The sequence below is a fragment of the Bombina bombina genome, chromosome 1 (assembly GCF_027579735.1).
Source record: "Bombina bombina isolate aBomBom1 chromosome 1, aBomBom1.pri, whole genome shotgun sequence".
In the NCBI taxonomy this organism is placed as follows: Eukaryota; Metazoa; Chordata; class Amphibia; order Anura; family Bombinatoridae; genus Bombina; species Bombina bombina.
This window is the reverse complement of record NC_069499.1, coordinates 1,387,301,604-1,387,313,836: the sequence shown is the minus strand read 5'-3', so window position 1 is coordinate 1,387,313,836 and position 12,233 is coordinate 1,387,301,604. Positions and strand designations below refer to the sequence as shown.

The 12,233-nt window shown below is 36.6% G+C and overlaps 1 protein-coding gene across 1 annotated transcript; it reads right to left on the bottom strand.

The window, feature by feature from the left end:
* Positions 1 to 212: 212 nt before the first annotated feature.
* RXFP4 (relaxin family peptide/INSL5 receptor 4) lies at positions 213 to 5,045 on the bottom strand. The gene is made up of 2 exons (XM_053695657.1): positions 3,467 to 5,045; positions 213 to 541 (listed from the first exon to the last, which is right to left on the bottom strand). Exon 1 carries the CDS (start codon positions 4,722 to 4,724, stop codon positions 3,486 to 3,488), a length of 1,239 nt encoding a protein of 412 aa, XP_053551632.1. The 5' UTR covers positions 4,725 to 5,045; the 3' UTR covers positions 213 to 541; positions 3,467 to 3,485.
* Between the last annotated feature and the right edge of the window lie 7,188 nt (positions 5,046 to 12,233).

The following is a 12,233-nucleotide window of genomic DNA, read 5'->3' as shown; positions in this document are numbered from 1 at the left end:
TGATTTTGGCGTATGGCTGATGGACAGGGCTGTAGGTCTAATCTGAAGACTTTTATGGGCATATAACTGTCAGGGGCTGTAGACAATGGGGTTAGACCTAAGGTAAATACCCAACATACGTCTCACCAGATCACCCACCGGCTATCCAGTATTTATGGAGACAGTTGGCAACCATATTACTGCACTTATTAAACAATCTAAAACAACATTAATTAGTTGAAAGGTTTCAACATCTTTATTGGATGTGTTCAGTTATACAATTTTTCCTTATTTAACAAGTCTAGAGCTTGAAAAATCTGTTTTAGAACAAACACGTTTTTTTCTATATACAGATATATAATAAGCATATATACACAATTCATTTTCACAGTCCACTGATTCTGACTTATACCTAGGAAAGAGCCTAGTACAATAAGATGGTTCTTCTTCACATTACAAGTCCATAAAGCAATAAAGCAGACATGTTTTGTAGGTAATGTAACCTCCCAGATAATGTTCTACAATTTGCTATTGTCGATATGATCTTCAGCACAAGCTCTTCCTGAATAGACAATGAAAGAATATATTGTAAGCAATGAAGCTAGAGGGAATAATATCAGTCACATCATGGTAAATAACTTGGGTACAAATAAAAAGATGGTCCAACAGAAAATGATTTATTTATGCTTTAGCAATGTAAAGTGAAAGGTTATTCTGTATTCTTTCTGTACATACACACAGTGCTGTCCGATGGGCTACTTAGTTAAAGGGACAGTAAACACATTTTCTGTAATTTAGGTCTGAAAATTGTGGATTTTCCAGTCGTAAAAATGAAATAGTAGAAGATAGGCTTTACATGTATGTTAGAAACATGCAATGTGAAATACAATTGCTGGGCTAGATTCTACTCTACCTGAAAAGCTTATTAAAGGATTTATCTGTGAGCATTCCAAGACAGACTTTAATGGAGAATGTTATAGATAAAAAGTGTTGATAAGAATTTCAGCTAGACTATAATGTATGGAGCTTTGATCTAACATAAGGTTCTCCAGTGTAAGACCAATGGGCCACTGACCGGTCTGTTTATCTTGTGCATGTAATGTGTAGTGCTGCACGTGTATGGGTGGCTATAAAGTGCAGCATTTAGCTGTGATCCTGCATGATTTCTGTTTGTCTTCCCAGCTACAACACACAGGCTCACCACCAAGCAGAGCAACTGTCTCAGAAATTCCTGTCCTCTCCCAAAGGACCGAAATGATAATGAATCTGTGTGTATATCAACTAGTTGTTGCATTTGTACTAATGGTAACAAATAATAAATGGACATGAAACTAGGGTTGCCACCTGTCCCTTAAAATACAGAACACTTATAAGTTACACATGCAACAGGGTGTGCAGGGAGGAATATGAATAGTGCTGTCCAGAAACACAATACATGTTCCTCCCTGCACACCCCGCAGCATGTGTAACTCATAAGTGTCCAGGAAAACATGACTGAGGTGGCAACCCTACATGAAACCCACAATTTTTCTTTCATGACTCAGATAGAGCAGTGTTTCTCAACCGCGGTCCTCAGGTACCCCCAACAGCCCAGGTTTTCATTATAGCTGAACTAGAGCTCAGGTGAAATAATCAGCAGTAGCCATGGTAACCAACCTGCCCTCACCCATGAGCTGATTACTTCACCTGCACTCTAGTTCAGCTATAATGAAAACCTGGCATGTTGAGAGTACTTGAGGACCGTGGTTGAGAAAAACTGATATAGAGCATGCAGTTTTAATGTTCTAAATTATTCATATTATCAAATTTTCTTTGTTCTCTTAGTATCTTTTGTTAAAAGGCGGTGATGTAAGCACAGAAGCGTGCAAGTGTAGAGCACTATATGGTAGCAGTTTTGCGAGAATACATTTGCAAGATCACTAGATGGCAGCACTATTTCCTCCAGACACCTACCTGGGTATCTCTTCAACAAAGAATAGCAAGAACATTCTTGGATTCCGTATCCCTTTAAGTGTTGTGCTTCAGTTTGAAAGGGTTGGACACCACTGATAGGACAAGTAACTAATTATCAATTATGTATAGTGTCCAGAAATATCATGCAGTGCTGTACAACTCTGTATTAGTTAAAGGGACAGGAAACACCCAAATTTTCATAATTTGGACAGAACATACAATTTCAAACAACTCCAATTTACTTCTATTTAAAATTTGCTTCATTATCTTGTTATCCTTTGCGGAAGGAACAGCATTGCGGTACTGGCAGCCAGCTGAACACACTAGTTAGCCAATCACAAGAGACAAATGTATACAGGTACCAATCAGCAGCTAGCTCCCACTAGTGTAGGATATGTGTGTATTCTTTTTCAACAAAGGATACCAATAGAATGAAGCACATGTAGAAGTAAACTTAAAAGTGTATTCAAATTATATGCGCTATCTGAAACATGCAAGTTTTATTTTGACATTCCTATCCAAATATTGGTTTGAAGCATGTTTCTCAGCATATGTATGTGTGATTCAAAATCTAATTTAACAGTTATTCTTGAGATATAACACATTTTATTCTCCGCACAGTTTGGTATGTTAATATGTGGCATGGTGTGTTAATCACATTCCTTTGTGGACAAATATAAAGCACCTGATCATGCTGCTAGTTTCCTTCACTAGTGCTAATTGACAAAGCACTTCAAGCTGTGAATATGGAGTATATATCATTAATGAAGAAAATTGGAACAAAATAAGGTTCTATATACAGCCAGTATTTACTATTTTTTAACCTCTTGATTGCCAGAGAGCTTTGACAAATGGTGTTGCAACACATTGTAGCCCTGTCTGGCAGCTATAGTGTTAAAATCAAAGGCAACTGTTTCAGTTAGATGTTAAATATTAAGCATATAATACATTATACTTGCTGTTAAACTAACTCAAGGCAATTCAGATCTTAATGAATAAGTCCCATAGGAATTTCAGTTACAATATTTTAGATCTGTCTTTTGATTTGCAGATACTGTTTGTTACTTATACTTTATGTAAATGAAATTATGCAAACCTCACTTGTTAAATGACTCATTGTGTCCTACGTGTTAATCATGGGGGGGGGGGGGCGTTTTGTAATCAATAGACTTCACGCTCTGTAAGGAAAACAAGTGCAATAAACAGTTTTAAATCCTTAGTAGCATTGATTGCAGAACATAGACTGCAAAAAAATACAGCTAAAAGCCTGTGCTACTGACTCAATTATTTATTAAGTGTGGTTCAGTACGTCTGTGCTTTACCGAGAATATTCTGCAACATTAGACAAATTGCTCCTATTGATGTTTGTAAGTACGTATGAATGCATGAGATCTTTTGATAATGGAGTATATTGCATGCTTTGCTAACATGAGAGATACAATCTAGTGTATTAATATTGTATGACTAATATCTTCTTATTGACATACAGTGAATCTGTTGTCACATTATAAAGATTTTTACAGTTGATACCTACAGCATTTACGATCATTGGATTAATGTGGAATGGATTTTATCAGAGTGTCTTGTTCTCTGTGCTCAGTGTTGGGTTGTTCCTTTATGTTGAAATCTTGCAGTACAGTGAGAGTAGTTTGAGAGGCTACAGCATAGTCTTTGCTACCTGTACGATTGAAGCTTGTTGTCCTATAAAGGGGCATTGTGGTCTCCTGGTTGGTATCCTGCCCTTTCCTAGGACTAGATGGCCAATATGAGGCTAGCAGTGTTGATATTTTCCAAAAAGTAGCCTTCAGCGCTTTCCTAAACTCCTTTCTCATCAGGCAATAAATTATTGGGTTTAAACAGCTGTTACTATGTGCCAAGCAAATAGTTATTGGAAATACATAGGTGTGGAAATAATAATGTGCAACACTCCATTGAACAACTTCAAACTTAATGAGAATCCCCCAAAAGATGGCTGCAAGATTTGGAAACCAACAAACAAAGAAAACCGTGATTACCAGTTGTATAGAGTTGGTAATCTTGCTTTGCCTCTGGTGGTTGTTTGCATTAACATTGTGCTGTTTGAGAAACTTCAGCAACATACAATAAGATGAAGTGATCATCACCAAAGGAATAATAAATCCAATGATGAGCTTCTGGAGATGGTAAGTTGCAAGCCACTTATTTGTTGGGAATTTGAGAATACATAGCTCATCCTTCATGATTTTGCTAGTGGTGGCAAAGATGGTGGTTGGAATAGTGGCCAAAACAGCAAAAATCCAAAGAGCCAAACTTATCCACTTGGCAACAGAACTGGACACTCTACACCTTGGCCTCAAGGCTGATGCCACTGACCAGTACCTAGTAATTGCCATGGCAGAAAGTAGAAAAATAGTTGAATAAAAATTCAGGACAGTAATAGTAAGCACAATTTTGCACATGAGGTGTCCAAAAGGCCAACTGAAATCTAGAACTGCATCTGCAGCCCAGAACGGCAATGTGAGGGTGAACTGGATGTCTGTTATGGCCAAACAGAAGACAAAAACATCAATGGCAGAAAGTCCTGTTGATCTTTTTGCCCTGATTAAATACATGACAGTAATGTTCCCCAATAACGCCATTGCACAGACCAATGAGTAGACAGTGGAAATGAGAATCCTGTAGCTTGGTAAACCATAAGTTGGTATGGTTGCACCATCGTCCAAATCAATGCCACCAATGCCTTCAAAAGCGTCATCTTGGGAAGCATTCCAAGCAGAGGACTCAGTGGATGACAATGAGTAATTAAGAGTCATCTTGAAAAACTCTAAGCAAATAAATATTTCAGCAGATAAAAAGTGAGAGAAAATACAACTCACTCATCTTAACACATTTCAATGTTCAGTTCTCAAAAGGTTTAATCTGTTTGTATTGTCCAGTTCCCCAAAGATACAGTTAAACCCCCAAAGTCTTCTTCTTCCTAGTCCTCTAGCAGATCGTCTCAGGTGCAAGTCTTGGCTAAATCTCTGCTCTTAAATTCACCAAATCTGTGGTACAGAAGGTGATTGTGCAGGATGTTGCTTTCTTGTTGTGAGATAAATATTTAACCCTGCTCAAACATGTTCCTGGAAGTACACTGTGCAACAGCTTAGGAAAAACTGACAGTCTCTGTGCTATGTTATGGTTTATCAGTTTACTGGGAGGTGGGTGCTTGCTCTTAAGTAGGCAGGGCTCTTCAACAGCAATGTCTTGTAAATGTTAGTACTAAACAACTATATCACTAGAGATATACACAACAAATATAAAACAGAATAAAAACCAGCAGCCAGTACAATCTGTTCGCTGTGAGAAAAAAAAAAGAACATTTATGACCAGTGCTGTAAAAATCAGTTCACCAAACAACATGATCAGACCTAGAAACGATCTTCTGAATTCTTACAGCAAGTATTAGTGTACAAATATTAGTATGGGTTTAACCAATAACTGGAAATCATTTGAATGAACCCTCATATGTATGCAAAGCAAAAAAAAACTGACAGTGACATTAGTAGCAAGTTAGTAGTGATTCACTGTCAGGGAATATTTCTTCTATTGTGGCTTTGTTCAGTAGCAAATAATTGCAATAGCATGTTTGTTTGCCTGATATTGTAAAGATTAATTCATTAAAAAAAATGGTTATTTAAAATGACAACCAACACACAAATTGTTATTGTTTAAAAAGATAGATAACGCCTTCACTACCCATTTCCCAGCTTTGCACAAAAAACATGGTTATATTAATATACTTTATAACATTTAAACCTCTAAATTTCTGTCTGTTTCTAAGTCCCTAAAGAAAGCCCCATGATCACATGCTTTTGTATTTGTGCATTGTGCTGACGCCCATGGATTCTAACAACACAGCACTAAGTGGCTTAAATGCAAGCGAATAGATAAAGTCATGTGATCAGGGGGCAGTCAGAAGATGCTTAGATACAAGGTAATCACAGAGGTAAAAAAGTATATTAATTTAACAGTGTTTTCTGTGCAAAACTGGGGAATGGGTAATAAAGGGATTATATATCTTTTAAAGCAATAAAAAAAAATTAGTTAACTGTCCCTTTAAGTTGTGAATAATGATCACATATAAAATTTAGACAACAGGTTATTATTATTGTTTCACTTATTACATCTATTAAAATGATGTATTCAATTTAGTCCACCATATTTGTCAAAAGAAGCAGTTTAAAATGCTATTAAATACTATTATCACAACAAGAATTATATTAAAAGAGGGCTTGATACATTTATATCAAAACATGGTTTAATGTGTTTTGAATAGAAATACTTTAAATTCCTATGTTCCTCACTTAGAAAAAAAAGTTATTTTTGTTTTTAGATGGATATGTCTATATATATATATATATATTTGTTAGCCTGAGGAAACAGCCCTTTTGGAGGCTGAGAAACGCGTAGCTTTGTTTTACAAATAAATATATACTTTTTGATACACTTGCTGCTTTTTCTTGGAGTATCTTTTCCAAATCTCTTTTTGATTTATACTGTGTGGCCGGTGGATGGTCACTCTCTACACCTGGTTACGGTCTGTTGGGCGACTGAAGGGTCCCAGCCTGCTTTTATTGCACCTGGAGGTGCGCTACTGTGTGTAAGTTTGACCATTAATTACTTATATCGTATATCAAAACTGTACTGGGCTATGGATTTAGTTTTATGCCACTAACAGGAATAGGAATCTGGTTGCTGTCTGCTGGCCTTTGTTCCAGTGTCTCCGTCGTGGGCACACAGTGAGCTGGACCACTGCTAATTGATCCAGCCTGCACCGCTTGCACTTTTGGGTGCTCCACCTTTGTGAGTGAATATCACATTATTGTTCTATTATTGTGCAGACGTTACTAGGCCATATTGGTGCCTCTGTGTCTCCTTTTCTCCTATTATTATTGTTTCACTTATTACATCTATTAAAGGGACAGTTTACTCAAACATTTTCTCCCCTTTAATTTGTTCCCAATGATCCACTTTACCTGCTGCAGTGTATTAAATTGTTTACAAGTAGCTCCTTTACCCTTATATTGGCATTTGAAATTGTTAATTTAGCATGTGCTATCCCCACCTATTCTGAAAGTTTGTGGCCGCGCGTACCAGCTATAGATAAGCTTTGTAAACACAGCCAGCAGAAGAAATTACACTCCCAGTGTGAGAAAGCAGAGATAAGGTAATAAAATGTTGATTTTCCATTGTTCTCTCAAAGTATTGGTGATTGTTTTAAGGACAGATATAAGATAAAGAAGCAGGTATATGTGCACAATGTGATACAGTAATGAGATCTGATTATACCTACAAGCTCAACCTATTTTATTAGGCTGTGGCTTCAAAACACAAAATCAGAGCTTTAATATACAGAAATAAACCTTAAAAGGCTAATTTTCATACATTTTATACTCTGCAGTTGGTAAAAAAAGCAATTGTAAACACATTAAGGGAAAAACTATTTTACAGTATACTGTCCCTTTAAAATTATGTATTCAATTTAGTCCACCATATTTGTCAAAAGAAGCAATTTAAATGCTATTAAATACTATTATCACAAAAAGAATTATATTACAAGAGGGCTTGATACATTTATATCAAAACATGATTTAATGTGTATTGAATAGAAATACTTTAAATTCCTATGTTCCTCACTTAGAAAAAAAGTTATATATGTTTTATAGATGGATATGTCTATATATATTTGTATAATAAATAAATGCCAGTACCTAATACAGTGGTGACCGGTGGGGGGGTGAGGGAGGGAAGAGAGCTGTTTGGGAGGGATCAGGTAGGGATCAGGGGGTGGAATGTGTCAGGTGGGAGGGTAATCTCTACACTAAAGCTAAAATTAACCTTACAAGCTACCTGATTAACCCCTTCACTGCTGGGAATAAAAGTGTGGTGCGCAGCTGCAATTAGCGACCTGATTACCAAAAACCAATGACAGAGCCATATATGTCTGCTATTTCTGAGCAAAAGGGATCCCAGAGAAGCTTTTACAATTATTTGTGCCATGATTGCACAAGCGGTATGTAAATGATTTCCGTGAGAAACCCAAAGTTTGTGAAAAAGTTCATTTTTTATATATGATCGCATTTGGTGGTGAAATGATGGCATGAAATATAGCAAAATGGGCCTAGATCAATACCTTGGGTTCTCGAATTGAAAAAATATATATATATTTTTCACAGGTAAATAAAAATGAACAGGAGCAGGAAAGTGAACTGAGGTTAATTTACTGTTAGGTAGTTTCTACAGTATATGTACAGCTCTTTAGAATTGCACCTGCTTAAAGGGACACAAAACCCCCATATTTTCTTTCATAATTCAGATAGAAAATACAATTTAAAGCAAATTTTCAATTTACTTCAATTATCAGATTTACTTCGTTTTTTGTTGAATGCAGGAATGTAAGCTCAGGAGTGTGCACATGCCTGCAGCACTATATGGCAGCAGTTTTGTAACAATGTTATACATTAGCAAGAGCACTAGATCGCAGCCCTATTTCCTGTCATGTAGTACTCCAGACACGTGCACGCTACCTATCTAGATATCTCTTCAACAAAGAATAACATTAGAACAAAGCTAATTTAATAATAGAAGTAAATTGGAAACTTTTTATACATGCAAGACACTTTTCTTTACTATATATATATATATATATATATATATATATATATATATATATATAAATACTGTATATATATATGTGTGTGTGTATGTATATATATATATATATATATATATATATATATATATATATATATATATATATATATATATATATATATAAAATGCTGTTATATATATTAGCATTTGAAAGATATTGTAACATTGCTGGCATATGGTACTCTTTCCATATTCTACAGACTTCCTCCTTTCTATTCTTCAGCTATCTATATGTAATACACTACACTAATGACAGAATATTTAGACAATATAGTTTTCTAATTCTTTCTTTTTGGGTTCATGAGTGGCCATTAGTCAAACTAGATTTTCCATTTTCTTTTGTGATTTAGATAGATCATACTATTTTAAACAACTTTCCAATTTACTTCAATTATTAAATGTGCTTTGTTCTCTTTGCTCCTTCATTAAAGGAGGAGCAATGCACAACTGGGAGATAGCTGAACACATCAGGTAAGCCACTAACAAGAGGCATATATGGGAAATTACCAATCAGCAGCTAGCTCCCAGAAGTGCTTTGCTGCTCCTGAGCCTACCTAGTATTCTTTTTAATAAAGGATACTCACGCCTAGATTTAGAGATCTGCGGCCAAAGGGGTGCGTTAGCTACGTGTGTATTTTTCCCCCCGCACCTTTTAAATACCGCTGGTATTTAGAGTTCACAGAAGGGTTGCGTTAGGCTCCAAAAAGGGAGCGTAGAACATAATTTACCGCCACTGCAACTCTAAATACCAGCAGTGCTTACGGACGCGGCCAGCTTCAAAAACGTGCTCGTGCACGATTCCCCCATAGGAAACAATGGGGCAGTTTGTGCTGAAAAAAACCTAACACCTGCAAAACAGCAGCGTTCAGCTCCTAACGCAGCCCCATTGTTTCCTATGGGAAAACACTTCCTATGTCTGCACCTAACACCCTAACATGTACCCCGAGTCTAAACACCCCTAACCTTACACTTATTAACCCCTAATCTGCCGCCCCCGCTATCGCTGACCCCTGCATATTATTTCTAACCCCTAATCTGCCGCTCCGTACACCACCGCAACCTACGTTATCCCTATGTACCCCTAATCTGCTGCCCCAAACCCCCGCCGACCCCTATATTATATTTATTACCCCCTAATCTGCCCCCCCCCCATGTCGCCGCTACCTACCTACAATTATTAAGCCCTAATCTGCTGACCGGACCTCACCGCTACTATAATAAATGTATTAACCCCTAAAGCTAAGTCTAACCCTAACACTAACACCCCCCTAAGTTAAATATAATTTAAATCTAACGAAATAAAATAAATCTTATTAAATAAATTATTCCTATTTAAAGCTAAATACTTACCTGTAAAATAAACCCTAATATAGCTACAATATAAATAATAATTATATTGTAGCTATTTTAGGATTAATATTTATTTTACAGGCAACTTTGTATTTATTTTAACCAGGTACAATAGCTATTAAATAGTTAATAACTATTTAATAGTTACCTAGATAAAATAATTACACAATTACCTGTAAAATAAATCCTAACCTAAGTAACACTTAAACCTTTAAATAAACTACCTACAATTACCTACAATTATATCAACTAAACTAAATTACAAAAACAAACAAACACTAAATTACAAAAACAAACAAACACCAAATTACAAAAAATAAAAAAAGATTACAAGAATTTTAAGCTAATTACACCTACTCTAAGCCCCCTAAAAAAATAACAAAGCCCCCCAAAATAAAAAAAATGCCCTACCCTATTCTAAAATAAAAATTGTAAAGCTCTTTTACCTTACCAGCCCTTAAAAGGGCCTTTTGCGGGGCATGCCCCAAAGAATTCTGCTCTTTTGCCAGTAAAAAAAGACATACAATACCCCCCCCCCAACATTAGCCAATGATCGGAACAGCCAATAGAATGCGAGCTCAATCTGATTGGCTGATTGGATCAGCCAATCGGATTTAACTTGAATCTGATTGGCTGATTCAATCAGCCAATCAGATTTTTCCTAGCTTAATTCCGATTGGCTGATAGAATCCTATCAGCCAATCAGAATTCGAGGGACGCCATCTTGGATGACGTCCCTTAAAGGAACCTTCATTCGTCGTTAGTCCGTCTGTGAAGAAGGATGGCTCTGCGTCGGCTGCTTGAAGATGGTCCCGCTCCGCGCCGGATGAAAGAAGATAGAAGATGCTGCTTGGATGAAGATGTCTGCCGGTCCGGATGTCCTCTTCTGCCCGGATAGGATGAAGACTTTGGACCCTCTGGAGGAGCTCTTCTTGCCGGATAGGAGGAAGACTTCGGACCCTCTTCTGAACGGATCAGTGATACCCGGCGTGGTGAAGACAAGGTAGGAAGATCTTCAGGGGCTTAGTGTTAGGTTTATTTAAGGGGGGTTTGGGTTAGATTAGGGGTATGTGGGTGGTGGGTTGTAATGTTGGTGGGGTATTGTATGTTTTTTTTTACAGGCAAAAGAGCAGAATTCTTTGGGGCATGCCCCGCAAAAGGCCCTTTTAAGGGCTGGTAAGGTAAAAGAGCTTTACAATTTTTATTTTAGAATAGGGTAGGGCATTTTTTTATTTTGGGGGGCTTTGTTATTTTTTTAGGGGGCTTAGAGTAGGTGTAATTAGTTTAAAATTCTTGTAATCTTTTTTTATTTTTTGTAATTTGGTGTTTGTTTGTTTTTGTAATTTAGTTTAGTTGATATAATTGTAGGTAATTGTAGGTAGTTTATTTAATTTATTTATTGATAGTGTAGTGTTAGGTTTAATTGTAACTTAGGTTAGGATTTATTTTACAGGTAATTTTGTAATTATTTTATCTAGGTAGCTATTAAATAGTTATTAACTATTTAATAGCTATTGTACCTGGTTAAAATAAATACAAAGTTGCCTGTAAAATAAATATTAATCCTAAAATAGCTACAATATAATTATTATTTATATTGTAGCTATATTATGGTTTATTTTACAGGTAAGTATTTAGCTTTAAATAGGAATAATTTATTTAATAAGATTTATTTTATTTCGTTAGATTTAAATGATATTTAACTTAGGGGGGTGTTAGTGTTAGGGTTAGACTTAGCTTTAGGGGTAAATACATTTATTATAGTAGTGGTGAGGTCCGGTCGGCAGATTAGGGGTTAATACTTGAAGTTAGGTGGGCAGATTAGGGGTTAATACTATTTATTATAAGGTTTTTGAGGCGGGAGTGAGGCTGATTAGGGGTTAATAACTTTATTATAGTAGCGGTGAGGTCCGGTCGGCAGATTAGGGGTTAATCATTGTAGGTAGGTAGCGGCGACGTTGGGGGGGGGCAGATTAGGGGTTAATCAATATTATGTAGGGGTCGGCGATGTTAGGGGCAGCAGATTAGGGGTACATAGGGATAATGTAGGTGGCGGCAGTGTGCAGTCGGCAAATTAGGGGTTAAAAAATGTATTAGAGTGGCGGCGATGTGGGGGGACCTCGGTTTAGGGGTACATAGGTAGTTTATGGGTGTTATTGTACTTTAGAGCACAGTAGTTAAGAGCTTTATGAACCGGCGTTAGCCCAGAAAGCTCTTAACTCCTGGCTTTTTTCTGCGGCTGGAGTCTTGTCGTTAGATTTCTAATGCTCACTTCA

What these genes read in the sequence shown, in the direction of transcription:
- RXFP4 (XM_053695657.1), bottom strand. Translation starts at nt 4,724, where the DNA reads ATGACTCTTAATTACTCATTGTCATCCACTGAGTCCTCTGCTTGGAAT.